This window comes from Podarcis raffonei, chromosome 14 (genome assembly GCF_027172205.1).
Source record: "Podarcis raffonei isolate rPodRaf1 chromosome 14, rPodRaf1.pri, whole genome shotgun sequence".
NCBI classification, from domain to species: domain Eukaryota; kingdom Metazoa; phylum Chordata; class Lepidosauria; order Squamata; family Lacertidae; genus Podarcis; species Podarcis raffonei.
This window is the reverse complement of record NC_070615.1, coordinates 27762356-27788403: the sequence shown is the minus strand read 5'-3', so window position 1 is coordinate 27788403 and position 26048 is coordinate 27762356. Positions and strand designations below refer to the sequence as shown.

General features: G+C 50.3%; 1 protein-coding gene across 2 annotated transcripts; it reads left to right on the top strand.

Moving 5' to 3' along the window:
- The first annotated feature begins 1256 nt into the window (after nucleotides 1-1256).
- ANPEP (alanyl aminopeptidase, membrane) lies at nucleotides 1257-26048 on the top strand. 2 transcript variants are annotated; one of them, XM_053364848.1, is made up of 21 exons: nucleotides 1257-1554; nucleotides 5267-6046; nucleotides 7139-7281; nucleotides 8505-8641; nucleotides 8811-8937; nucleotides 10051-10205; nucleotides 10559-10672; nucleotides 11608-11751; nucleotides 12077-12142; nucleotides 12434-12499; nucleotides 15005-15177; nucleotides 15414-15490; nucleotides 16822-16961; nucleotides 18071-18126; nucleotides 21162-21309; nucleotides 21576-21667; nucleotides 22439-22549; nucleotides 23510-23677; nucleotides 24281-24421; nucleotides 24531-24612; nucleotides 25492-26048. In XM_053364848.1, exons 2-21 carry the CDS (start codon nucleotides 5439-5441, stop codon nucleotides 25639-25641), a joined length of 2898 nt encoding a protein of 965 aa, XP_053220823.1. In that variant the 5' UTR covers nucleotides 1257-1554; nucleotides 5267-5438; the 3' UTR covers nucleotides 25642-26048. The 2 variants fall into 2 exon arrangements, with proteins under 2 accessions (XP_053220823.1, XP_053220824.1); XM_053364849.1 differs by lacking the exon at nucleotides 1257-1554 and having other exon boundaries at nucleotides 5260-6046.

The window sequence follows — 26048 nt, the reverse complement described above, 5'->3', positions numbered from 1 at the left end:
TGGTCCTACTGATTCCAACAGGTATACTCTGCGCAGGACTTAGCTGGCTACAGCCCAGAGTAAGCTTTGTCCCAGATCTTCCTTCTCCTGTGGTTTCCAGAAACTGGTATTCAGAAGCATTATTGCTTCTGGCCGTGCCGGTAAATTGCAAGTTAAACAAAATAAAGCAAGAAGAAAATGACTTCTTTACAGACTGAGCTGTGTTTCAAGCTTTCATGGAAATGAGGAACTGGGGACTAGTCACCAGCATCAGGCTCACAGCCTGTACTTGTTCCACTAGCCAGCCAGGCCCCCTCCAGGGGCATGTCCTCCTCACAGTTTGTGGCATGACAGGGCTTCGAAGGAATTTCCCTGTGGTCACCTTCTGCTCCCCCACTTTCCTGCCAAGGGATAAGAATAACGCTTCCAGCCATGGACACCAGCTAGGAAGGAGCTGCTGTGTCCTGGGCAGGGAGCACCAACCCACCTGCCTTCTTGCCTGCCATACAATCTTGCTTAGACCAGGTACGTGTGTGTGTGTATATGTGTATGTGTGTGTTGGAATCAGGCCTTAGGAGGGAGCTCTTTTGACTCCCCTAGGGAAAGATCTGTCCATTTTCCCCATAGCCCTTTTTTTGGGGGAAGAGTCAGTTCCAACCCTCAGAGGTCCTAGAGCATTTGTGTGGGCTCTAGTGGTGACGCCACTCCTCCTCCCCATTAATCCAGCCTTTTAAATAAGTAGAGCATTACCTGTTGTTTATTGTAACAACAGCCCTGCGAGGTGGGCTGCTAGCATCTCTATTTCACAGACTAGGATTTCAAGCTGGGAGAAAGCAACTTCCCACTGAGTCTCTGGCAGAAGGAACGTGTAGATCAAGGCAGGGAGCTGTGATTACTGGCACTTTGGAGGCAAGGCTGGTGCAGCCTGCCCGAAACTGGGCCCTGAGCAGGGAGAGGAGCCAGAGGCGAGTCCCTCCGCTGGCTCCTTTTCTCCAGCTCTCCCTGGGTGTGCAGCGAAAGCTGCTCCAGCTCGGAGCCCCCGGAGCCTGCAGTCAGAGGCCCTGCAAAATGACCCCGAGGATTCCCAACGTCCCCTCCCCAGAAAACGGACCTCCACTTCCTGCTTTCAGCACTCAGGAGCCTCCACCCCGCTTCCCGCTGAAATCCTTTCCAGATGTGACGGTCTGGCAGCTGGAGAGGAGGTGGGCCCGGGGTGTGTGTTTGTGCGTCCAGCGTTGTGGGGCAGAGTTGAAGGCGCAGCAGGAGCCTGGGACAAGTGTGGGATGACAGAGAGCGACTGGCCAGGACAGAGGCAGCCTCCTCGCTCCTTTCCCTCTCTTGAGCCTGGTTTCCTCTGTCCCGCCCAGCAGCCCAGGGGTTAAGACGGTGAGGGATCAGCGCAGGGCTGGCTACTTCCTTCGGAGCTTTGGAAAGAGCCCTCTCCTTGTGACTGATTTTGGAGAGAGCAGCCGAGAGCAGGCCAGGCGCCGTGGGCCAGGAGAACGCCCCAGCCTGCTCCAACTAGGAACTCGGCTGTGAATGGAGCCCAGCCTGGGGATGGGGGAGTCAAGGTGAGTAGGCAAGCGGAGGGGTGTGTGGGATTATCCAGCGGATGATGACGATGATGTGGTCTCCGCAAGGCTGACGTGGGCGCCCAGGTCCCTGTGCCCCTGGGCAACCCAGATAGGCGGGGTACAAAATAATAAATTATTATTACTATTCGGAGCTGCAGGAGCAGCCTAGAGAAGGAGCTAGTGTTTATGTGCCCCGGAACTCTTAAATAGCGCCCTTTGGGGGGCCACAACACTCGCTTTTCAAAACGCTGTTTTTTCCTGCAACATGCCTGAACACAGCCTTCCCCAACCTGGTGCCCTCGGCGTCTTTTGGACTTCCATCAGCTCCAGCTAGCACAGACACCGACACCTAGGACCAATGAGATTCGTAGTCCAAAACATCTGGTGGGGAACTGACTGGGAAAGGTGGCTTGAAACATCTTTCTCCCAGGTTTCGGGGAGAAATAAGGAACTTGAGATTTTAAACAAATTTTGGACTGTCCCAAGCATACATTCCTACTAAGAGAAGAGGGTTCCTGCCCCAAGTGAGATGCCCTTTGCCCCCCTACCCCGCTTTGTCCCCCACCCTGCTGTGCCCACCATTTATAGCTTTTTCTTATACATAAGGAACTGACTGTTTTTCAACTCATAACACATTCTCAATCCTATAAAGCCATATATGGTTTAGGTCCAGGCTGTCTGAATGACCATGTTCCCTCATCCAAACCTGACTGGGCTCTTCAGGGGAGGGCCTTCTCTTGGTCCCACCACCCTCATAGGAGTGCTTGGTAGGGACACAGGAGAAGGTCCTTCTTGGTGGGTGCCCCTTCCTAGGGAAATTAGACTGGTTTGCTCCTGTTTGTCCTTCTGATTGACAGGTGAAGACTTTCTTCTTCCAACAGGCTTTTGGAAACTGGGTGTTTCTAAGGAAAGCCCTGCTGCTATAATGTTTTTATTGCAGTGATATCTCTCTCTCTGTGTTTATTCCATTAAATCTTAATTCTTTTGTAAATGATTGTTAAGTTCTATGTTTTTAGCTGTTTCTACTTTAGCTATACAAGGGACGCGGGTGGCGCTGTGGGTAAAACCTCAGTGCCTAGGACTTGCCGATCGCATGGTTGGCGGTTCGAATCCCCACGGCGGGGTGAGCTCCCGTCTTTCGGTCCCAGCTCCTGCCCACCTAGCAGTTCGAAAGCACCCCCAAGTGCAAGTAGATAAATAGGTACCGCTTTATAGCGGGAAGGTAAACGGTGTTTCCGTGTGCTGCGCTGGTGCTGGCTTGCCAGAGCAGCTTTGTCACGCTGGCCACGTGACCCGGAAGTGTCTCCGGACAGCGCTGGCCCCCGGCCTCTTAAGTGAGATGGGCGCACAACCCTAGAGTCGGACACGACTGGCCCATACGGGCAGGGGTACCTTTACCTTTTACTTTAGCTGTATACTGCCTTGAGTCCATGTCAGAGAAAAGGTGGAGGAATAATAATAATAATAATAATAATAATAATAATAATATACAGCTGGCCAATTTTGACACTGTCCTATGCAGGAGATGGTTAGCTTCTGCCTGCTCCAGGGTTTTGTGGCACCTTAAAGACTAAAGATACATGAAAGAAGGATGACCCTGAGTTGCAGGCACATATATAAGAGGTTGAGAAGGGGATTGTGAGCAGTGAAGTCAGAAGGAAGTGTTAGACAAACAAAAAATGTACAGAAGATTACCGGTTTAAGTATTAATAGAGGCTATTCACTCAAAAAGTTCTTGATAACACAGGCATCTTGGCACTCATAAGCCAATCAGCACATGCCATTCATCTAAAAAAAGAACTACCTTTGTCACAGCAAGTGATAGCACTGCACCTTTAATGAACTGCAATTCAGTGGTTTCGTATTGCAGGCAGTTCCTTTGAAACTCCTTTGTTTAAGGGTAGCTCTACAGCCAGTTACAGAGTGTCCTGGAAGGAGGAAATGTTCCCCTGCTAATTTTTAGTTATTGCCATTGCTGACACCAGAGTTCTGTCCATTTATTCTTCCGAGTGGAGACTGGCCTGTTTGTCTCATGCAGACTCTAGAAAGGCACAGGTGGCAGATGATGATATGCGGATCGCTCCAGAAGAGGCGAATTAACCCCTCATGTTGCAGATGACATAGTTAGGTTCTGTAATAATGTTGTCAGAGCTGTTGAGGGCAGGCACCAGAGAGGGGTGATCCTGTAGACATAGTGTACTTATGCTTTCAAAAAGCTTTTCCTTCACTGAAGGGATTGCAAGGAACTCCAAAAGAATCTTTGCAAAACTAGGTGAAAGGACATTAAAATGACAAATGTGATTCGGTGTAAGTGAAAGATGAACACTGGAGGAAACATCCTAACTTAATATATTCGCTTATGGGGTCTGAACCAGCAGTGACTGACCAAGAAAGAGATCTTGGGCCTCTGGCAGATGATGTGATAAATATGTCAACCTATTGTGTGGCAGCTGAGAAAAAGGCAAATTCCATGCTAATGATCAGTAAGAAAGGGATTGAAATATCAAATATATTCAAATATCTGAAGGGCTATCCCATGGAAGATGGTGTGAGCTTGTTTTCTGTTGCTGCAGTGGGTAAGACCAGAATCAATATAGATTCAAATTACAAGAAATTACAAATTACAAGAAATGAGATTTTGACTAAACATCAGGAATAACATTCTTTTCTTAAAAAAATAGTTTTTATTAAATTTTCAATTTTTACATTTCAGAATAAACATTTTACATACTTTCAAATATCCAGTGACTTCCCTTCTCCTCCTTCCATGGTTCATTGTACAAATCTTCCATTCCTGCATATTTTGCTATAACTGTTTAAATCAGTTCTCCATTTTTACATTGTTCAAACATTAATCACACTGTTGAATTTATCTTAATACTGCCAGCGTTTTCAGCGGTGTGCAATTATTTCCATATATTCAATAAATATTTTCTACTCTTCTTTCAATATATGTTCTTCTTCTCTTATTCTATGTGTTAAACCTGCAAGTTCTGCATATTCTAGCATCCTAAGTTAACAATCTTCTTTACCTGGGACCTTGCTCACTTTCCAACATTAGGAATAACTTTCTGACAGTAAGAGCTGTTTGATAATGGAAAGGACTACCTCGAAAAGTGGTAATCAAACCTTCATTGGTGGTTTTTAAACAGAGGGTTGGGGACTCTTTAGCTGTGATTCCGGCATTGGAGGGAGTTAACCATGATGCTATGAAAAACAAGACTGCCAATATAACAATGCTTTTATTCAGATCTATGGGACAAGCACACTTGGAATATGCTGCCCATTTCTGGTCACCTCGCCTTAAAAATGCTGTTGTAGAGTTGGAAACAGTTCAGAAAAGGGCAATCAAAATGATTGAGGGGTGGAGCAACATCCCTATGAGGGAAGATTACTGTGGTTGGGGCTTTGTAGAGAAAGTTTAGAGAAAAAGGAAGGAGAGGAATGATAGAGGTATATATGAAATTACACCTGATCTGGCAATAGCATTAAAATCTATGGATGACCTCTATCCAATGTTGGGTGATTCAGGTGATTCCTGCATGACCTTGGGGTTCCTCCTAACTGCCCTGATTCTAGGGCAGACGAAAGGAAGGATTCACACCCCCCCACCCTGCCCCACCCTCCAGGAGTGAGAGAGAGGCAGGTAAAGATTGCATGCACTTTGAAGCTGCTGGCTCTCAGTTCCCCATTAACTCTCCCACAGGGCCAAGGGAAGAAGTTGTCTGCAAGGTTGGGAAGCCTCAGTGACCTTCGCCCATCTCTCAGCTGTTTGATGATTAACTAATGAACCAGGATCAGTAAAACCCCAGAGCCCACATATAAGAGGCCTGCAGGTCCTTGCCTTCTCTTTCTCACAGATTCTCTCTCCTGCCATCCTTAACCATGGCCAAAGGCTTCTTCATCAGCAGGACGCTGGGCATAGTTGGGATCGTTCTTGCGGTTGCCGCTGTGGCCACCATCATTGCTCTGGCGGTTGTCTATGCAGAGGAGAAGCAGAAGTCAAGCAATGATGTGTCTGACCCAACCCCATCTAGCTCCATCTCTACCGCCACTACCACCACCAGAGCTGCCAACCCAAACGACCCTTGGAATCAAATGCGGCTACCCAAGACCCTCGAGCCTGTGCACTATGATGTCACCCTGCAACCCTTCCTGACCCAGGATGCTCAAGGACTCTATGTCTTCACGGGCAACAGCACAGTGCAATTTGTGTGCGTGGAGCCCACCGACCTCATCCTCATCCACAGCAAGAAGCTCAGCTACATTGAGCAAGCAGGGAACCTCGTCTCTCTGCGTGGGGTAAACGGGTCCACAGCACCAGCCATCTCTCGGACCTGGCTGCAGGAAAAGACTGAATACCTGGTGGTGCAGCTTAGCGGAAGCCTCCAGCAGAATGCGTCCTATGAGCTGCTGAGCAGCTTCCGTGGGGAGCTGGCGGATGACCTGGCTGGCTTCTATCGCAGTGAATACATGGAGGATGGGGTTCGCAAGTAGGTGGAACTGTGTGTGTGTGTTTGTGTGGTGGGGCAACCCTACAGTTCTATGGTTCTATGAAAAATACAGTTCCTGCAGCCAGTCTCTGTGTCTGGGAAGATCTCTGGACAAGCCTGGCAGGGTGTGAGTTGGGGAGGCTATAGACACTGGATTGTGTTATCAGCATCTGAAGCAGGGGGGAGGCCAGAGCCATCCCTCTCTGCTGCCTGGCAGCCACCTGCCCTCAGAACAGGCTGGGCTCCTCCTCCCACCTGGCACCAGGTCACCAACCCTGCAGCTCTGGGGCAGCCACAGAGACCTGTAGCAAGGAGCTGGAGGAAAATCCACCCAGAGTGGGACATTGCAGCAAAGGGTGGTGGTGTGGATGAAGGCAAGGGACTCCTCAGCCATTTGTACACTCCAAAGCTTCTCCTACCTGCCCTTTTGCAAGTCCCTGATGTGTCCTCCCTAGGGCTTCTGTAGAACCGCAAACCACAACCTGTTGTTTAGTTTGATGTGGAGGTGCCCCACCCAGGGTGGCTGATCCCCCCATAGCCCTCTTGCCACTCCTTCCTGCTTGCCTTATGTTGAGAGGAGACCGGTTTACAGGAGAGCAAAGTGGGACGGATGTGACATAGCACTGTTAGCAGAGACCTGGTGCCACTGTGGTGAGTGACTAGGTGACATTGCTTGAGAGTCTCCAGAGTTGAGCTCTGGGACTGCCCCCACCCCATGAAGTGCCCGCCCCCACCCCCACTCCCGTTCTAGGACAGGGTAATGGCCAAATCAGGCCTGGAACTTCTGAGGTTGGGATGGAGACTGTTGCTACTTGACTCAGAAAAGGGGCTAGGCCCCCCACGCCCCTGCTCAAGAGCTCCAGGTAACTCCCCACCTGCACCCAACCTGGGGAGCTCCACCCACACCTACCTCCTCCCATGGTGGGTGTTTGCATTGCAACTTGCCTTGAAAATATCTGGGCAGCTAAGAAGCAGGGCAGACCCTGGAAGACACAAGCCCCCTTGTCTCAATAAATCAGGAAGACATGGCATGGCGGGTGGGTGGACGGACCTGGGGGAACATGCACTGACCAGCCTCTGTCCTCCTCCCAGGGTGGTGGCCACAACGCAGATGCAGGCGGCTGATGCCCGGAAGGCCTTTCCTTGCTTTGATGAGCCGGCCATGAAGGCCACCTTCACCATCGTGTTGATCCACCCATCTGACCATGTGGCTCTCTCCAACATGCCTGTGCAGAGTAAGGGGGTGAAGGGAGGGTGGGGCAAAGGGACTCCCCTTGGTGGTGGTGGTGAAGCACACCTGCCACTTCCTCCTCCTCAGTTTCCATCTGTGTTCATGACCCCCTCCCTCCTCTCCCAAGAGATTGCGGCTCTTTCCTTGCATGGGTAGAAGGGCAGGAGGGGAGAGCCAGACTGGAAGTGGGAGGAGACTGAGGGGGAGGTTTCTGTGCCCACACTGGGTGCCTCTTGCTTCCCACAGGTACTGGATGGTGTTCCCATTAAGCAGAGTCTGGAGTCAGGACATGCTTGGGGCGGGGGGGGGGGGGGTCTGTGTCCAGTGGAATGGGGGAGAGAAGTCTTTGAATCACCAGAGGTTTGGGATCCAAGAGCTGCTGAATCAGCCTTCCTGAAGGGAAGAAGCCTGTGTGGGAGGAGGGAGGTGATTTCCCTTGGGAGCTCAAGTACAGAGGCTCACACCAAATTCCCAGCCAGAGTCCAAAGAGTCCATTGGGATGCATGCTATATAGGCAGATATGTCATCTTACCTGTTCATCCTCTACCCAATCACCTTCTGCCACACCAGCACTCCACCCTCTCTCATCCAACCACAACTGACTCAACCCCTTCCCCTTTTTTACTGTGCCTGTCTGACCCCTCTTTGTATGTTGAATGGAATTGGTTTTCCCCCTTTAACAGTCAGCTGTCAGGTTCCTCTTTAACTGGTTCTTCCCAGGCTTGTGGTCAGTTCACACTGGCCTCACTATTAGTGGGCTTAACAGTAATTCCACCTCAGCCATCAGGGCTGGCACTGTTGGGAACTGTCCACCAAATGAGAGAAAGGGAAGCAAGTGAGGGCAACTAGAAAAACGTGCTGGAGGGAGAGGATCCTGCTTCAGAATGGACTCAGCCACAGAGCAAAGGAACTGTGAGAGCAATGCACAGCATTGAGCTGGGTGCTGTCATTTGAGGGCAGGACCCTCTTGCCTCCTCCTTCTCTCTGGGGTAACAATGCCTGTTTGCCTGGTGACAACTGATGACACTCACAAGGTGAATGGCCACATTCAGTCCAACAATGTAGTCTACCAACTGCACTGGGATTGGGACCCTTGGACTCCAGAAACTGCAAATGCAGACAAAAAGTTATGGGGTTTTGGAGATAAACAGGGGTCATGGTTGGGTCTTGACTTTAGGCAAGATCAGCAGAGCAGGTTTATGGTCTCTTCTCCTCCCCACACTCTAGGCACCACACAGATGCAGCTGGACGGACAGCTTTGGAACCGGACAGCATTTCAACCCACACTCAAGATGTCAACCTACTTGCTTGCTTTCATCGTCAGCCAGTTTGACTATGTGCAGGGACAACAGAAAAACGTCTTGGTAGGCGTGGCAGTGGGGAAGACCGCCTCCTTCTTGAGGGCCTCGGGAGCTCTCCCTGCTCGGAGGGATTTCTGGGCACCTATTCCAGGCAGGGACCCCAGGCCCTGCTCCCACCCAGGCTTGGTCCTCTGCTGACGATCCTTGCTGAGACATCCCTATTCCGTTTCAGATGCGAATTTGGGGCCGCCCCAAAGCCATTGCAGAGGGCCAGGGAGACTATGGCATCAGTGTCACTGGACCCATCCTGGCTTTCTTTGAGAGGCATTACAACACATCTTACCCGCTCAGCAAACTAGGTTGGTGCAGAAGCAGGAGGGAGGGCTGACCCGAGGCTCGGGTGGGAAGTGGGTAGCGGGGGCTGGGGGAGCCTGCAGGGGGAAGGTGAAAATGACCTTGGTAAGATTGTTGCCCTGTGCATGACCAACATTTGATGCCCTCCCCTCCTCCTTAAGCCTAGTAAAAAGGAGCGGGATTTGGGAAGGGCATGCAAGGCTCTGGCAGGGTCTTAGAGCCCTCCTTACTCCTTCTCAAAGCCTGGTGAGTGCTTGCCCAGCTTTAGGAAGGAGGGCTCTAGGACCCTTTCAGAGCCCTCACACCTCCTCCCGCCCCAAGCTGGGCAAGCGATTCCTGGGCTTTGAGAAGACCCTCTCTTTGGCTGCGTGCCCAGTACCTCTGCACCACTCACACTGCCCTAAATCCACCTCTGCTCTCACAATTTGTTCCTGCTTATTCTGAAGCCTGATCTCCACTGTCAGAGGCATTAAATGCCTCTGAATGGCAGTTGCTGGGAATCACTAGCAGGGAGTGTTGCTGCTGCTGCTGTGCTCAGGTCCTGCTTCTGGGCATCACACTGGGACATCTGGTTGGCCTCTGTGAGGACAGGATGCTGGACCAGATAGGCCCTCCTTGGTTCTTATAACCTCCTTCTCCTGACTGTTCAACTTATGATGTTTCCACAGACCATGCTTAGAGAAACCTAGGATGTTCTGGATGTCTTGGGCTGCAACTCCCATCAGCCGCAGCCAGCTTGGCTGTGTTGGAGTAGACAATACATTCATGCTGGCTGGGCCTGATGGAAGTTAATAGGATGACGGTATGGTAGCTTTAGAAGAGACCCAAAGGCTCATCTAGTCCAAGCCCCTGCAATGCAGCTAATCACAGAGGTAGCTCAAGACACCTGGAAGGCAGCAAGGTGGGGAAACCTAGCTTGGGACTTCAGTTCCCTGTGGCTGAATGATAGGGCAGGTCTGCAGCCCCTCCAACTCTTTACAGTATGATAATGCTGTTCACAAGTGGCTTTTAATATACACAGCACTGCTTGTAAAAAGACCTAGGAGTGACAACTGACTCCCAGCTGTGGAAGCCTGGCTGGTGGTCCCAGTCTGGCTCATGGGACATTCTCTCCCCAGACCAGGTCGCCCTCCCGGACTTCAATGCTGGCGCCATGGAGAACTGGGGGCTGTTGACCTATCGTGAGAACTCCTTGCTCTTTGACCCGCTCTTCTCCTCCATTGGGAACAAGGAGCGGGTGCTGACCGTCATCGCTCACGAAGTGGCCCATCAGGTACTCTCTACGGGTTTTGGAACCACACGGGCCACTTGAGTGGGGAGGGGGATCTTGCACTTGGGTCCTGTTGATGGGCTTTCCCCTGGGGTACCTGGTTGACCACTGGGAGATCTGAGTGCTGGACAGGGTGGGCTGTGTTCTGGTCTAGCTGCAGGGCTCTTCCCAGGAACTCCTGCTCAGTCAACAGACCCTCTTCACTCTCATTGGCCGTTTTCTGAAGACTTCTCCCAGCCCATGAGGTGATTGTTGGCTGGGCACCTGACACACTTCAAACCCACCCAATACCATGCACCGAGGGAGTATTTGAGGGGGCTTCAAGGCTGACTAACCTCCTGCTTCCCCACCCCCAGTGGTTTGGGAACCTCGTGACCCTCCGTTGGTGGAATGACCTGTGGCTGAACGAAGGCTTTGCATCCTATGTGGAATATCTTGGTGCCGATGCAGCGGAACCCACCTGGGATATTGTAAGTTGCTTTTGTGAGATAGAACAGGGCTGGATGGTGTTGGGAGGCTTCTGAGGAATAATGTAGCTCCTGACCCAAGTCCTTCTCAGGCAGCCTGAGCTCTGCAAAGGTAGCTGGCAAAAGGAGAGGGCTAGGTAGTGGGGGGTTTGGAGACATATTCACCCTGGAAACCAAAGATGGCTGCTTCCAAGTGATCTCAAGGTCCCTGGATTTCTCTGAAGGTGCTGATAAGGTCTTTCATACACTCCTTTAAAGCACCTTCACCTCACTGCAAGAATTCTGGGAACTGTAGCTTACCCCTCACAGAGCTACAATTCCCAGCACTCTCAACAAACTACAGTTCTCAGGATTTTTGGTGTGTGCGTGTGCTTTAAATGCATGGTGTACACAACCCCGGTCTCCCCACAAAACTATAATTTTCATGGCTTCTGAGAATTAAGCTGGCTTGAGAAAGAGAGCTAGCTCAGTTGGTAGAGCATGAGACTCTTAATCTCAGGGTTCAAACCCTGCATTGGACAAAAAAAGAAAAAGGAAAGAAGAATTCCTGCCTTGCAGGAAGTTGGACTGGATGACCCTCGTGGTCCCTTCCAACTCCATGATTCTATGAAAATAAACCCACACTGAGGCAGAGTGTGGATGTGGTCCATGTAGGAGCGAGGGAAGAGCTGGTCTTATGTTGTGGCAAGGTGTGGTTGCCACTGGAAGGGGCTCCCGTGTGGCACAGGAAGAGCCTCCAGAGCATGAAGGGTCCCCTTTCCAGGTAGAAAGGGATGTAAATACAGTAGCAGGCAGTGAGCTTGGACCAGGGAGAACTAGATTTGAATCCTTGCTCAGCCATAAAGCTTTTGGCCAGTCACTATCCCCCACCACACACTCTTACCTAAGAGCGTTTGTTGTGAGGATGGACCATGAGATTTTGGGGAACTGATTTGCAGAAAGACCTGATGGTCTCCAGCGAAATGTACCGTGTGATGGCCATTGATGCACTGGCTTCCTCGCACCCGCTGTCCTTCCCCGAAGCGGAGATCAACACACCAGCGCAAATCAGCGAAGTCTTTGATGCCATCGCCTACAGCAAGGTGAGTGTGCCTTGGGTGGTTGGGTCTGGGGGAAGGTGGAGTGCCTGCCTCTCTTCCCTTCCCAGATGGAGCAACCTTGGATGCAGAGAACTGAGCTGGGAGCAGCCAACGCCTTTCCCTTGGTACTTCAAAGCTAAGACTGGCAGAGGGCCACTCACCTATGAAAAGGTGGTGGTTCTGAGAGGATCAGCTGCATTACTGGGGCTCGTAGAATTATCCAAGCCTGGCTTTTGGGATTTACATTTGGGTGTGGAACCATCATGGGGGGGAGTGAGAGAGGACATCCTGTGGCCTCTCCCTTCACTGCCCTCTCCTCTCTCCACAGGGAGCTTCAGTCCTGCGGATGCTCTCCGAATTCCTCACTGAGGACCGCTTCAGAAAGGGGCTGCTGGTAAGGCCTGTCTTGGCAAGTGCTGGGTCATTCATAGTGATACCTGCACTGCCCTGGGCTGGCGTTTCCTCCCCCTGTTTTGCTGTGGGGTGGGGTGTGGGGTGTGGGGAGAGACATGGGTGAGCAAAGGGAAGGGTCGTGCATTCCCACCTCCCCAGCAAACTCTAATGGAGCAAAGGCAATGTGGGTTGCACACCAAGGAGGCGTGGGCTTCCCTAGGGCCCAACGGCAGCTGGGATGGGGGGCGTCAGTCTCTCTCTCTCTCACATTCACCTTCTGTTCTTTCTGCAGTCATACTTTCAGGCCTTCGCATATGGAAACACCGTCTACGATGACCTCTGGCATCACCTCCAGTTGGTACGTCCAGTTGTTCCTTCCATTTAAAATGCCAGTGGCTGCTTCTAGTTAGGGTGGAAGGGTCATAGCTCAGTGGGAAGAGCATTTGCCTTGCAAGTCAAAGGCCCCAGGTTCAATACCCATTGATGTCTCCAGGGAGGGGCTGGGAGAGGCTCCTGCCTAAAATCCTGGAGAGCCATTGCTAGTCAGTGTAAGCAATACTGAGTTAGATGGACCAATGGTCTGACTCAGTAAAAGGCAGCTTCCTGTGTTCCTGGCCAGGCAGTGTCTGGAGGCTACTTCTCTCAGCTGCAGGTGGGGGTGAGCCTTCTTCCAAGGGGGAGGAGGGGCTTTCATAGGTCTCCCAACCATTGTTGCATCCTGGTTGGACGATGGTTTGTTCAACGTGCTGGTTATACAGGGCTCATCCAGACTTGCCCTTGTCCTGTGGATCTGAGTGGTTTCCCACTTGTCCTGCACTTTCTAGGCACAGGTCTGAGAGGTTTTGCCCTTCTCTTGCTGCTTTCTCCCAGAAAACACCCTCTTTATCAATAGATCGGTGCAAGTATCAATCTGGGGAAAACTCAATTGACATTTGCTCCAATTTGGCAGTAAAGATTGGGTTTCCCTGGGGAAAGGCAGCGGGGGCAAGGGCAAGTTTGGATGAGACCATAAACACATACACAAGGTTGTTAGACACAATATTGTTTGCTGTCTTGCATGAAGTTGCCTAATTCATTTTCAAAAGCCCATCCTTATTTATAAGAACACAATTGCTTTTTGTCTTCAGCGGGCAAACAGTCATCCTCTTAGCTAATTTCTGGAATTCTCAGAAACATCTGGAAACTGTGAACACACACACACACACACACACACACACACACACTCCTTGGCCAAATATATTTCCCCTGGCCTTCCTCCAGCCTCTCCCCCCACCCTCGAGGATGGGCTTTCTAGATTCTGGGTTATCTTTGGAGCTTTCCTTGAAGCCACTGACTTCTCCTCAGCAAGCATGCATTTGGCCCTGTGATGCCAGGAACTCAGGTCTTTGAATGAACATGGCTTGGCCAAGGCTGGCTGTGCCTTGGTCCAACAGTTGCCTGGGTCTTAGACTTGCCTGCCTCAGGATGGTTGCATTGATTGACTTCCCTGGGACCAAATGTCCACTCTGCCCGGTTGGCTCCTTTGCAGTGCAGCTCCCTTTCAGTCCACGATCTCCTTCTTGGGCTTTTTGCTGAGCGCTGCTTCCGTGTGTGTAACAACTTACAGCTGTGCATTTGGCATCCCCCGGTACAGCCGTTGCTCAAACCCTGAGCTCATTTTGAATCCTCCTCTCCTGCTGGCATTTTGCTGTCAACAGATTTTAAACATGTCCCCCTACATCAGGGCTGCCAGTCCAGTCAGCCCATCTCCTGCCCTCCTGCCCTGGGCACTGCCCACTTAGACGGGTGTCAAATTTGGCTGAAGAGGGAAATCCACAGGATCTGAGTATAGCTCAGCCTTCCTCTCTTTCTGCTCTGTTCCTGCATTATCCACCACCCCATGATTTTCACCCTTCCTGCTTATTTAATTGGCTCTACCTTTTCTCTTTTTTTCTCCACCTCCTCCCCCCAGCCCACTCTGCTTTTGCATATTCCCTCAAAGGTTGCTTCTTCTTCCAGGCCTTAGGTTTTTCGCTCCCACCGGCCTCTTCTCCAGCCACAGGAGCCTCAGTGACCGTGACCTGCTTCCATTTCTCTTTGCCACCCTTTCCCCTCCTTTAGTCGCATCTCTCACTGTTGAAGTTTAGACTGCAAGCTGCTGGGGGCAGAGACTTTCCTTTCCCTTGCTTGTGATGCTCAACAAGTCAGTGTCTCCTGTGCTAAATACTGGACAGACTTCATTCTCCAGAGAGGGAGGGAGGGAAGAAGAGAGCTTTTCATGGTAGCTTTTGTTCTCGGGCACTCTTTGCTTTCTGGCATGTGACCCTGTGCCAACAGCCCCCCTCCCTTTCCTTCTGCCTCTGCACACGACTTGATGGAGGAGGCTGAAAAGGGGAGGAACAGCTCACTTATACCAAGTCAGAGTCTAGGTCAATCTAGATCAGTATTGTCTACACTGACTGGCAGCAGCACACCAGGGTTTCCAGGAAGGAAGTATCACCCAGCTGAGGATTGAACCTGGGACCTTCAGCATGCAAATCAGATGCTGAGCTTTGCCCTTTCCCCTTTCCCCTTAAATATTACCTTTGGGATTTTCAACAGAACTGGGTTATTTCCTGGTTGTCCATCCATAGCTATGAGGGCTAAACCCTTATGTGGGGCTGGAGGGCTCAGCCCTAAGTGGGCACCTTGAAGCAACATAGAGTTTTGGCAAGGGGTGTGTGACTGTGGCCAGAAGCCACAGCTGAGTGTTTTGCATTGATTGCATCTGACAAAGCTTATGATGCCATAATGCGCTTGGTAGGCTTTGCATTGCCACAAGTCTTCTTGATTGTTTTTTTGCTATGAATCCCTGTGCCTCATTAACACTCCCTCCCTTGGACAGGCAGTAGATGAAGACAAGTTTGAACTCCCTGGCACAGTCAAAGAAATCATGGACCGGTGGACCTTGCAGATGGGCTTCCCAGTGGTGACTGTGGACACTGCTACTGGGAGCCTCACTCAGAAGCATTTCTTGCTGGACCAAACATCTGTTGTTAACCGATCCTCACAATTCAAGTAAGTAGGGAACCCTGAGCCACAGACTCCATGGAAAGGCCATATCCAGTCCAGAACGACCTGGAGGAAAGAGTGTGCTTGTGTCCAGAGCATTGTGGCCATTGGCAGTTCCTGGCAGGGCATCACTAGACTTCCTGGCCAGTGCACTCTCCTCCTCCTCCTCCTCCTTGGAAGCCAAGAGACCTTTGGCTTGATTCAGGACAAGGGAGGACACACCTGTCTGTCTCTTTCTGCAGCTACACCTGGATCGTCCCTGTCTCCTCAATGAAGTCAGATAATCCAATACCCTTGTACTGGCTCACAAGCACAACAGGTACCCTTCACTGCGACCATCTTCCCAGCTTTACCGTGGTGTCGCTGGGATTATTATTGCATTCAATTGGCTTTTACTCAAAATACACCCACTGAAATTCATGGCCATAGCTAACTGAGGACCATTAATTTTCAAAGGGTAAAAGTTTGTTGAATACAACTTCTCCTCCTCCTCCGTCTTCCCCTCCTCCTCCTTTAACGTATTACCCACCCTTCACCAACAGGCCCCAGGCAGCTTACAACTATTCAATATTCAATATTTAAAATAGCTAAGTTGCAGTCACAGGAGTAGAGCGGGTCCTGTATATCTTGGGTGTGAAAGGCCAGGGTAAAGAGGTTCATCTTCAGCATACATGTGGGGAGGGAATTTCACAGCATACATGTGGGGAGGGGTATGCCACAGAGAATGCCTTCTTCTCCCAGGTGTTCTGAACCGCAGACCCAAAGGAGGCCTCATGGGAGTGGTTGGGTGCAGGATAACAAAGAAGGATGCCCAAAACGCCAGAATGATCAGTTCTAGTGTTCTATTAAGAAGAAGGATGTAGACTTGCAGCAAAACAGCCTGCCGGGTCTCCTAGCCTTTACAGACGTGGGACGGGCACCTCAGCAAGGGGACAGATTGTCGTCACCCAAGCAAACATTCATACATTTTTAAATACACAAAGCAGCATATGTCACTTTGTCTAGGACTTCTCATCGCTTCACCTGACTAGAGGAGACGGCAGGTGGCAACTACCCAAATCTTACAGATAGTTCCCCTTTCTGGGCTCAGAGCCCAGCACCCAAGCCCATAGATAAGGATAACATCAAAGCAAAAAATATAAACATATATGAGTTCGTTGCTACAACTACTAATAAATTATGGGGTTATCTTGACTACTGAGATGGTGTTTGCAGAGCGTCCAGAACAGTTCACCTTTGGTTCAACACACACTGGGCCACCCCCACAAATTTCTGAGGGTGGAGGAACTACCAAGAGGGCCCTCTCTGCTGATCTTAGCACCTGGGAGGGTCTGTAGGGAACGATATATTAGGCTTTTCAGACCAAAGTACTGGGTCACCCCAACCTTGCGAGATGGTTGCTTGGTTGAGGCTTTTAAGTAAGTTTTGTAGTCAAGTAGGCAAAAGTGGCACCATACTATTCCCTGGCTAGCTAGAGAAGAGGGACAGCCATCCCCATTGCCAAGAGACGCCTTTCTAGCCATCTTTCCTAGAATCACACTTTGTAGCTGGGCCACTCTGAGCCCACATTGGCAGGGGGAGGGGAATTGGCTCTGGAGAACGGGTCTCTCTAGATCACACGCAAGGTCACCCCTCTCTCTCTTTTTGCAGCTCAGAACTCCAACTTCTCAATTGGGGCTGATCCTAACACGTGGCTGCTCCTCAACATTAACGTCACAGGATATTTCCGGGTGAACTATGACCAGGGGAACTGGGACAGGCTCCTGGACCAGCTGAAGACAGACCACCAGGTAGCCACAGACCTGGACTCCCTTCTTCCCCTCTCTACACAACCAGGGTCCCATTCATCTGAACACAGCCAGGAGCCCAGGCAGGTCTCCATCTTCCTCCAGTTCAACTTCTTCAAGGTTTAACTGGAGAGTCTGTGAGGCAAAGGCTCCCCCCCTTCTCCCCCACAGCCCTTGGGGAAAATACTGTTCCTGACTCAGTATTAATTTATTTCATAAAATTTATACACTACTTGATTGTAAAAAAAAACACACACCATCAAAGTGGTTTACAAAAGGTAAAACAGTAAAATCAAGGGTGGGAGGGAATTATTCCGCTGAAAATGGCTCCCAGAGTGGCTGACAACAACCAGTAGTGCTATAAGACTGACTTTGCTCTCAGGGTTACAATCTAAGTGACATAGCACAAAAGGAAATGGGCTGTTTCAGACAGACTGGGAACCCCAAACCAGGGACTGGTCCGCAACTCTGAACTAGCAGGAAATGTCAGCAGTGTTCTGCCTTCATCATGAGTCTCGGGCGAATGTGGGAACCTGGCCTTGCAAGGCAGGTGGGGCGGGGCTCCCCTATGGCTGGATTTGGCTTGGTCTAACACAGAGGTTTTCAACCTTTTTGAGTCCACAGCTCCCTTGACCAATTACAGTACATTCTTTCTCTGGCACCCCTGTGGGGCTCAGGAGCCTAGTTATGTCATCCCTTGCCAGCAGAGCTGGCAGCCTCTCACCCTTTTTCACACACCCTCCCTTGTGGAGTGTTCCCTCATCCTCGTCTCCTCTCCTCTCTCCTTGGGAGTCCCGAGGGCAGCTGCTGTTGCCGTGCCTGGTCTCTGAGCTGCCCCCACCCCAAAGAGAGGTGCCTCCCAGAAGCACCATTCGCCTGTGGAGCAGACGTAAGAGGGCATCAGAGGAGGGAGGAAAGGAAAGAGGGATAGAGGCCAGTGTTGCCCACAGCACCCCTGACCATCTTTCAAGGCACCCCAGGGTGCCACGGCACACTGGTTGAAAACTACTGGTCTAATGTTTCAGCTCCCTTCCTGCCCTCCCCCTTTCCTACCAGCCTGCCCCTCCCTCCTGTTCCTCCCATCCTGACCAGCAACTTCTGCTGCTTTCCAGAAAATCCCAATTCTTAACCGTGCTCAGCTGATTGATGACTCCTTCAACCTGGCCAGGTGAGACTTTGTGTTTTTTTTTAAATATATTTATTGAAATTTTCAACTTTAATACATTAAAAAAGAATCAAAAAAGGAAAAACAAAAAGGTTTAAAAACACATAAAGTTCACAATCCTTATTTTTCTATAACATATTTCCCTGACTTCCCCACACCTCCCCTTCTTATATTCCAATTCAAAATGTTAGTTCAGCAAGTTCTTATCCCTAATTTTAACCTTTTTCTATTTAGTTCATTTTAAAAAACCAATTTTGCCTTATCCAAACTTAAACACAATACTTATGCATCAATACTCGTTCTTAAAACATTTTTCTAATGTCGACCCAATTTCCCTTCCACGAATTCCCCAATTTTCATACAAATAACTAAATAAAATAAAAATAAAACAGATTGTAATTATACACCCTTTGGATTCCCAAACTCCACCCCCCCTTTCCCGGTTTCAATCCCCAACAAATGTCCATCAGTCTTAGTCTACTATCAGCCTGGAGATCTCACGTCCGAGGCTCTTAATTCTCTCTCAATTCCTCTCTGCCGGTTTTTTTTATAGTCCTTAATATTAAACACCAGATCTTGGAGAAGCTCTGGCCCAACGGGATCCATGTTTCTTCCAGCCAGACCTCCATACTTAAAAGTGGAGCCCGAATCATGTTTCTTATTCCTTTCAAGTCCAAATGTCCCCAAAGCTCCAACTTCCACCTTAAGCAAATTTGTAATCCTTGGGTCTTCAGATCTCCACATGAGGAGATCTCTCCATTCTTCAATCTCCAATTCAAGCCAGATTTTCGACATCAAGTTCTTATTTTCCTTTGTAGCCATCATGTCAGGCCTCTGGCTCTCCTTTATCATCTGCAAAGTTACAGCTCCTCCTTCCTTTTCCTCAGGAACAACATATATCTCCTTCTCCACACTCTCAAAGCTCTCAAGTTTCTCTTTTTGTCCAGCTGCATGGGCTTCCTGAGTCAAATCCTTATCAAATTCAGTGATGTTATTTACTGTTAAGTTCAGAGTTGCAACATTTGTGGCCAAAACATCAATTTGGCCTTGTAACTTTCCCAAGAGAACAAAAACTTTGTCCAACCCAGCCTGAATTTTCCCTCCTCCAGCCATTCTTGTACTGTCCCAAATCCCCCTCTAGAGGGATTTTGGTAACTTAATATTCCTTCCAATTCAAATCCAAAAATCAAGTTAGTTTGTAACAGTTCTTCCTTGTTTTCAACAAATTGTAACCAAATTGTAACAAATATAGCCAGCAGAAACAACAGAAACAAAGTTCTCTTTTCCCGTCTTGACAGCTAAATTTGACAGCTGTCAAACTCTTCAATACCTCATCAGCTGGCTCTCTCGCGGAGCACTCCCGGGTCCGGGGGGGGTGGCACTTCAGCTCCCAAGATTAGCTCTTTATCCTCCAGTAAGATTACTTATATTGCCAAATTGTGAAATTAATGTCTTTTACCAAGTAAAAAAGAAAGGGTTCTCTCGACCTTAGTTAGCAGGTCCTTGCTTTAAATTATTTACAAGACGGGGAGATGGACTTCCTGTTTGCGCCTTCCCCGATCGTGCCTAATTAAAAAAAAAAAATCTTTCCAATTTCCGTACTACTCACGGGTTGTTGCTTTAAAGTACAATTGTTCACAAAAAGAAGTCAGCGCTCTCCGACCATGGCAATGCGGCTTCACTCCGCAGGAGAAGCAGTCGACTCTCAGCACCGCGCCGCTCACCCCGTCCCCCGCTCCGAAGCCTTTAAAAGGGCTCCTTCACAGGTCGGGGGGGCGCAAATGGTGCCCGCCGAGTCACCAGGTTCACAGGCTTCACCACCTGTAATTTTTGAGGGTCCCCGCGTCGCCGCAGCGGTCAAGACCCAATCCTGCAGAGCCGATTCCCTCCGGAGCTCGGAGGGAATCCGCCATTAGCCAATGGCGCTAACCCGGAAGTCCCGAGACTTTGGGTTACCTACAGCTCCCCTGTATCTGGGAGTCACTAATCTCTATATACACCCGCAACGCCATTCAAGCCAAACCTCTGTCCAAGTGCCCTCTGGTGGCGTATGAGGATACAGCAGGGTTCTTGTGCTGCTTGGATGCAGAAGTGGCTGTTGTCGGTGCTCTCAGGTCCAACCTGCCTGGTCCTTCCTGGGCTGGTCTCTGGAACCAGCGAGCCAGTCTGGAGTTGATGCACATACCCCCACCCACTTATGTGGAGTGTGCATGCTCTCATTTTTCCAAGACACCCAGGCTTACTGCTGCTCTTGTGTAAAATCAAAAGAGTGTGAGGTGCCCAAGCTTGTCTGCCCAGAAATTTCCCCTTGCAAAGGTCCATTGAGTCCTCTAGTAGTGACAGCAGGGCACTTTGCCCATGCTCAGGAGCTTCACATCTTCCTGGGCCAGCCTTCCATATCCTGATGCCTCCGGATGTTTTGGATTACGGGCACTTTCAGACTGTTGCAGCTTTTGCATGGGATTCAGTCACATCTTTGCAAATTTGGATTGCCTCGTTATAGTTGATTGGGACTTTTGCACAACCAAAGCTGCTCTCCCAAAAGAAACAGGCTTTTTGCAAGAAGGGAAGTGACGAGGAAACAAGTAACTGCATATTTATTCAAAATTCAGTGTAAACTTTTTAATTTAATCCATTCAACAAAATAGATGGACTCGAACCAGTAATGCCAGCTTTTTAAATTCTGATAGTCATTTACACCTTCAGCACCCACTTAACCCTAACCCCTTGCGTCTTAGTACCTCCTAGGCAATCCTCCCCCGGAGTACAGTACCACCCTCATTGGGAACCACTGGTCTTAAACACTTGGAGGGCTCTAAGCTGCAAAAGGCTGCATAAGTCTCACTGCTGGCACTGCAAACAGGACTCTGGGTTAGGTTTTGATCCAAGAATTGTGGGGGTGGGGTGGGGGTGGGTAATGAGTTCCTGTGGTCTCGGTGGCCTTAAATGCAGGGCTGCTGAACTGTGCAGGGGATGGGAGGGGCCCCACCAGCCTGCTCCACACACACCCTCCACCCAAAGCTGTCTCAATCTTCCAGGGCAAATTACACCAGCACGGAGCTGGCCCTGAACACCACCCTTTACCTGGGGAATGAGAGAGACTACCTGCCCTGGAGTGCAGCACTCAGCAACCTGGGCTATTTCCAGCTCATGTTTGACCGCAGCCAGGTGTATGGGCCCATGCAGGTGAGCTCTGGTCATGGTGGGCATGGGTGGGGGTTCCAGGGACAAGGGGTGTCGGGTGGGCTGGGAGGGAAGAGGAGAGAGTGTCACTCCTGCACCCTCTGAGAGCCCCCCCCAGCCTCACCCTACAAATGGGGTAGGGCATTCCCAGCCTAGTGCTAATCAGGGATGGAGTTGGGCAGGGGGCTACAAGGCAGGCATTGGTCCATTTCTTTCTTAGAGAGAACGTTGCCTAATGACTGCTGCGTTGTTCTCCTCTCCCTCTGCAGAAATACATCCAGAAGCAGGTCACTCCTCTGTTCAATTATTATAAGAACCTCACCGCTAACTGGACCAAAATCCCAGATGGCCTGATGGACCAGTGAGTTTTCTTGGACTGAGGGGAAGGTGTCGGGGGGCACTGGAGGGGCTAGGCTGGGGTTGACAACTGGCCTGGTTGGGGCAGGAGAACCCTCAAAGGAGGGGCTGAGCAGGTTTGGCTAATCTTACTGGCCAACTGTCTCTGCAATGCAGCACCAGGTGGGGGGGGGCTCTGTTGCCTCTCGCTCCTCTTTCCAGCTCTCACTTTGGCCCTGGGCAGTGGGGAGGTGGGAAGATAAGCCTCCATCCCATCATTTCACAGTGGCAGGGGAAAAGGCTGAGAGGCTTCCTCTGTGGTGCTCCAAGCTGGGAACACACTGTGCCTGGGATTTCCAGGTCCAAGCTGCAGCCAGGAGGCCTCCTGGGTTGCTTTTCTCTCTAGCTCCAAGTCATAGAACCACCAAATTGTAGAGTTGGAAAGGACCCAAGCTTTATGAGGAATGGTTGAAGGAACTGGGTAGGTTTAGCCTGGAAAAGAGGTGACTGACAGGAGATATGATAGCCATCTTCAAATACCTTAAGGGCTGTCACGTGGAAGATGGAGCAAGCTTGTTTTCTCCTGATTCTGGAGGGTTGGTCTCGAACCAATGGCTACAAGTTACAAGAAGGGGGACTAAACATCAGGAAAAACTTTCTGACACTAAGAGCTGTTTGACAGTGAATTGGTCTCCCTCAGGAGGTTGTGGACTCTCCTTCCAACTCTAATATTCTATGATTCTATGACCTCAAGGTTCATCCAGTCTAACCCCCTGAGTTTCCTTTCCTTGCCCAGGTACAACGAGATCTCTGCCATCAACACAGCCTGCTCCTTTGGCATCTCTGAGTGCCAGAATTTGGCCAGTGACTTGTTCAACACTTGGATGAATGACCCCAGCAATAACCCGTAAGTGTTTGTGGCTGTGCCTGAATGGTCCAGGACAGACCTCTGGGGAGCCCTCCGCCCCTTGAGCAGACCAATCCCTCAGGCTGGTTTGGGGTCACATCCACACCAAACCATGAAAGCACATTTGTAGAACTTTAACAGTCACTGCTTCCCCAGGAAAATCACAGGAATTGTAGTTTACTCCTGACAGAGCTATGATTCCCGCTACCCCTAAGAAACTACAGTCCCTATGATTCTTTGCAGGAAGCCACGTGCTTTAAGTGTGGAAGTGACCCTTGCTTTTTCCAAATGTAAAAGTTGCAATCAGATACATCATTTCCACTAACTCCCACAGAGCACAGAGAGATTTACTTCCAAGTAAGCATGCACACGGTTGCATTGGAGAGGCAAATCCTCTAGATCAAAGTTTAACAGCAGTGCCTTTTTAGGCCAGTCAGGCAAGTTTGCCTCTTTGTTTTGTTTTCAAAGAAATTCCACTCCTGCAGGATATCAGGACACACGAGTGATCCGTGTGTCCTCAGCTGCTGCTTTGCCAGCTAATCATAAATTTAGTTTATTTATTTAGCAAGTTTTATATGCCGCTTAATCAAAAACAAATACATTTCTAAGAGTGGTTTGCAGACTAGTATTATTATTGTTTATTTATATCCCTCTTTTCTCCTGGACCAGGGCTCAAGGTGGCTTACAAATAAAAATTGCGGAACAAAGCTAAAATAAAAGAACTAAAAATCATTAAAAATCAACTAAACACCAATAGGATTAAAACAATATATATATATATATAAATAAATCCATTAAAAATAGGATCTGTTAATAACAGCAATAAAATAGTAGCATAAAATATTCACTGGCGTGTAAATGCATATCTTAAGGGCGTAAAATGAGTATTTTAAATTGTAAAACAGAAAATTTAATAAAAATTATGCAGAAAATGAATCGTTTCTTCATTCTCGCCTTCAGGATCGCACCCAACCTGCGCTCTGCCATCTACTGCAGTGCCATTTCTACAGGTGGGGAGGAGGCCTGGGACTTTGGCTGGCAGATGTTCCTGAATGCCACCGTGGTGTCTGAGGCTGACAAGCTCCGTTCTGCTTTGGCCTGCAGCCAGGAGCCCTGGATCCTCCAGAGGTGAGGTGGCCCCAGCTGGACAAGACCCTTGTAGGGTGGAGGTGGGGATGAGGAGGATGCGCCAGGCTTCTTCAGAACCTAGGGACGAGCAGGGGCCAACCTTCCTCTGGTCAGGCCTGTGGCCCCTTTCCCCTGGGAGATGCACTCCCAGGAAGCAAGCGGCAAGGGGCAGATGTGGTCTTCAAGGACTGAATAGGGTGGAGTGAGGGCCAGGTTTCAGCCAGGAGAGGGTCAGCCAGTGGCGCCAACTTGGGCCCGCTTTCACTGCGATGGGATGACTTTGCAGCGCAGTGCGAGCATATGCGCTCCAGAGCCACAGCAACACCTGAACCAGGGCCTGAGCCTCCACCGTGGGGTCTCTGTCTGCCACACGGCCTCCCCCACAGCTGCAGCGGGCCCCAAAAGAGGCCCATGGCAGAGGTGCAGGCACTGGCCTAGTCGCCGCTGAGGCGGCTGAATGCCAGAGGTAATGCAGCGGTGGTGGTGGTGGTGGTGGGGAGGTTGGGCAAGGGTGAGGTTTTGTGGGTGCCCAGACCCCCAGGGTCCCCTGGAGTTGCTGCTAGTGGTGCCAGCTCAAGGACCTGCCCCCATCCGGTTCCACAGGTACCTTGAGTTCTCGCTGGACCCCACGAAGATCCGCCGTCAGGATGCCACGTCCACCATCATCAGCATCTCCCGCAACGTGGTTGGGCAGGGCCTTGTGTGGGACTTTGTCCGGGCCAACTGGAAGACGCTCTTTGACCAGTGAGTGGGGTGATTTGAGCTGGTGACAGGGGAGGGGCATTGGTTGTGTGTGTTTGTGTGTGCCCAGGCTCACCCTTTCCTCCCGTTACCCCCCTACCCACCGAACCAGGTACGGCGGAGGCTCCTTCTCCTTCTCCAACCTGATCCAGGCGGTGACGCAGAGATTTGCTTCCAACTTTGAGCTCCAGCAGGTAAGGACCGTATACAGTCGGATGAGCAGGAGGGAGGCCTGTGCAGAGTGTGGGTGGGGGGCAAACACCTTGATGAGCCAGAAGGCATGACCCTTCGCAGGCCACCCAAAGGATGCCAGGCACTCCTCAGAACACCCAAGGCTTGGTGGAGTGCTGGAAAGACCACCCCATGGATCTGGGCCACAGCCTCTCCCAGTTCCAGACCCCCACATCTGTCCTCCATTTGTTTGAAGTGGGGGCTTCCAACCTGCCCTGGGCAGCCACACTTTAATCAATAAGGGTTATAGCGTAAATTAAACAACTGATTTTTTTAAAAAAAACCAGGTGTTTTTTAAAAAGGGGCTACTCAGGTGAATTGCACGTCCATCCTCTCCCCCCACCCTGCTCACCCCTGTGGCTACTGTTGTGTTCATTCTTTTTTAAAAAAATATATTCCTTGCCTTCCACTAGCAGGTCCCAGGGCAGGCTGCAACAATTTAAGTGTTAAGAAGTGGGACAATTCTTTACAAAAAAAATGAGTTCTGTTCTACATGGGTTGCTCACGTAGCAAAGGATGGTGTTGGTTACCCCAGTGTAAAGCAAATGGCACTTTTTAGTTAAAAATCCACAATTGCTTGTTTATGTTCCACCTCCCCTCCAAGGTGGAATATACGTACATGTGATAGATAATTCCTCAGCACAACCACCCTGCAAGGTAGGTTAGGCTGAGAGAAACTGGGGCTGGCCCCCAAGGTCGTCCAGTGAGCTTCATGACTGAGTGGATGTGTGTGGATTCGAACCCAAGTCACCCAGGTCCTAGTCCAGCATTCTGACCACTTCCTCACACTCTCCGATGATGACAGTGACGACCCCTTGCCTGCTTTCTCTCCCTCCCGGCAGCTGGAGCAGTTCAAGGCAGACAACGCGGATGTGGGCTTTGGCTCGGGGACACGAGCGCTGGAGCAGGCCCTGGAGAAGACGAAGGCCAACATCCAGTGGGTGGCTGCGAACAAGGAGCCTGCCCTGAAGTGGTTCCAGAGCCAGCTGTGAAGGTCTGGGGGATCAGGCTGAGGTTGTCCGCAAGCAGTTTTGCTGCCAGTCTTTCCACGGTGCTCTGGAGTCCCCCTTTACTGCCAAAGCTGTCTCTTCTCCCCCATCCTTCTGTGAGCCTCATCCTGCTCCTTCCTGGCCACTGAAGAGGTCTGGCCACGTCCACCACCCCAGATTCCTTTCTGCCCTGGGGCAAACGGGCCACGCTTGCTTCTTCGCACTGCCCAGAAGCCTCTTCTCTTGCACTGCCTGTTTCCACATCTGCCTCAGGGGTCCTGGGAGGGGGGAGGGAGGGGAAAGAGAGAGGGGTCCCCCTCTCGACCATGGTGATGTTCCCCCACCCAGAAAGCTCTGTATATTTTTATACCCCTAACTTTATAAATTTTTAAACCCTAACTTTATAAATT

Bases quoted from the DNA above. Each gene is read 5' to 3' on its own strand.
- ANPEP (XM_053364848.1), top strand. From the start codon at position 5,439: ATGGCCAAAGGCTTCTTCATCAGCAGGACGCTGGGCATAGTTGGGATC. The intron at 8,938-10,050 runs GTTGGTGCAGAA...TTCTCTCCCCAG, and splicing joins TTACCCGCTCAGCAAACTAG to ACCAGGTCGCCCTCCCGGAC. The intron at 24,422-24,530 runs GTGAGTGGGGTG...CCACCGAACCAG, and splicing joins TGGAAGACGCTCTTTGACCA to GTACGGCGGAGGCTCCTTCT.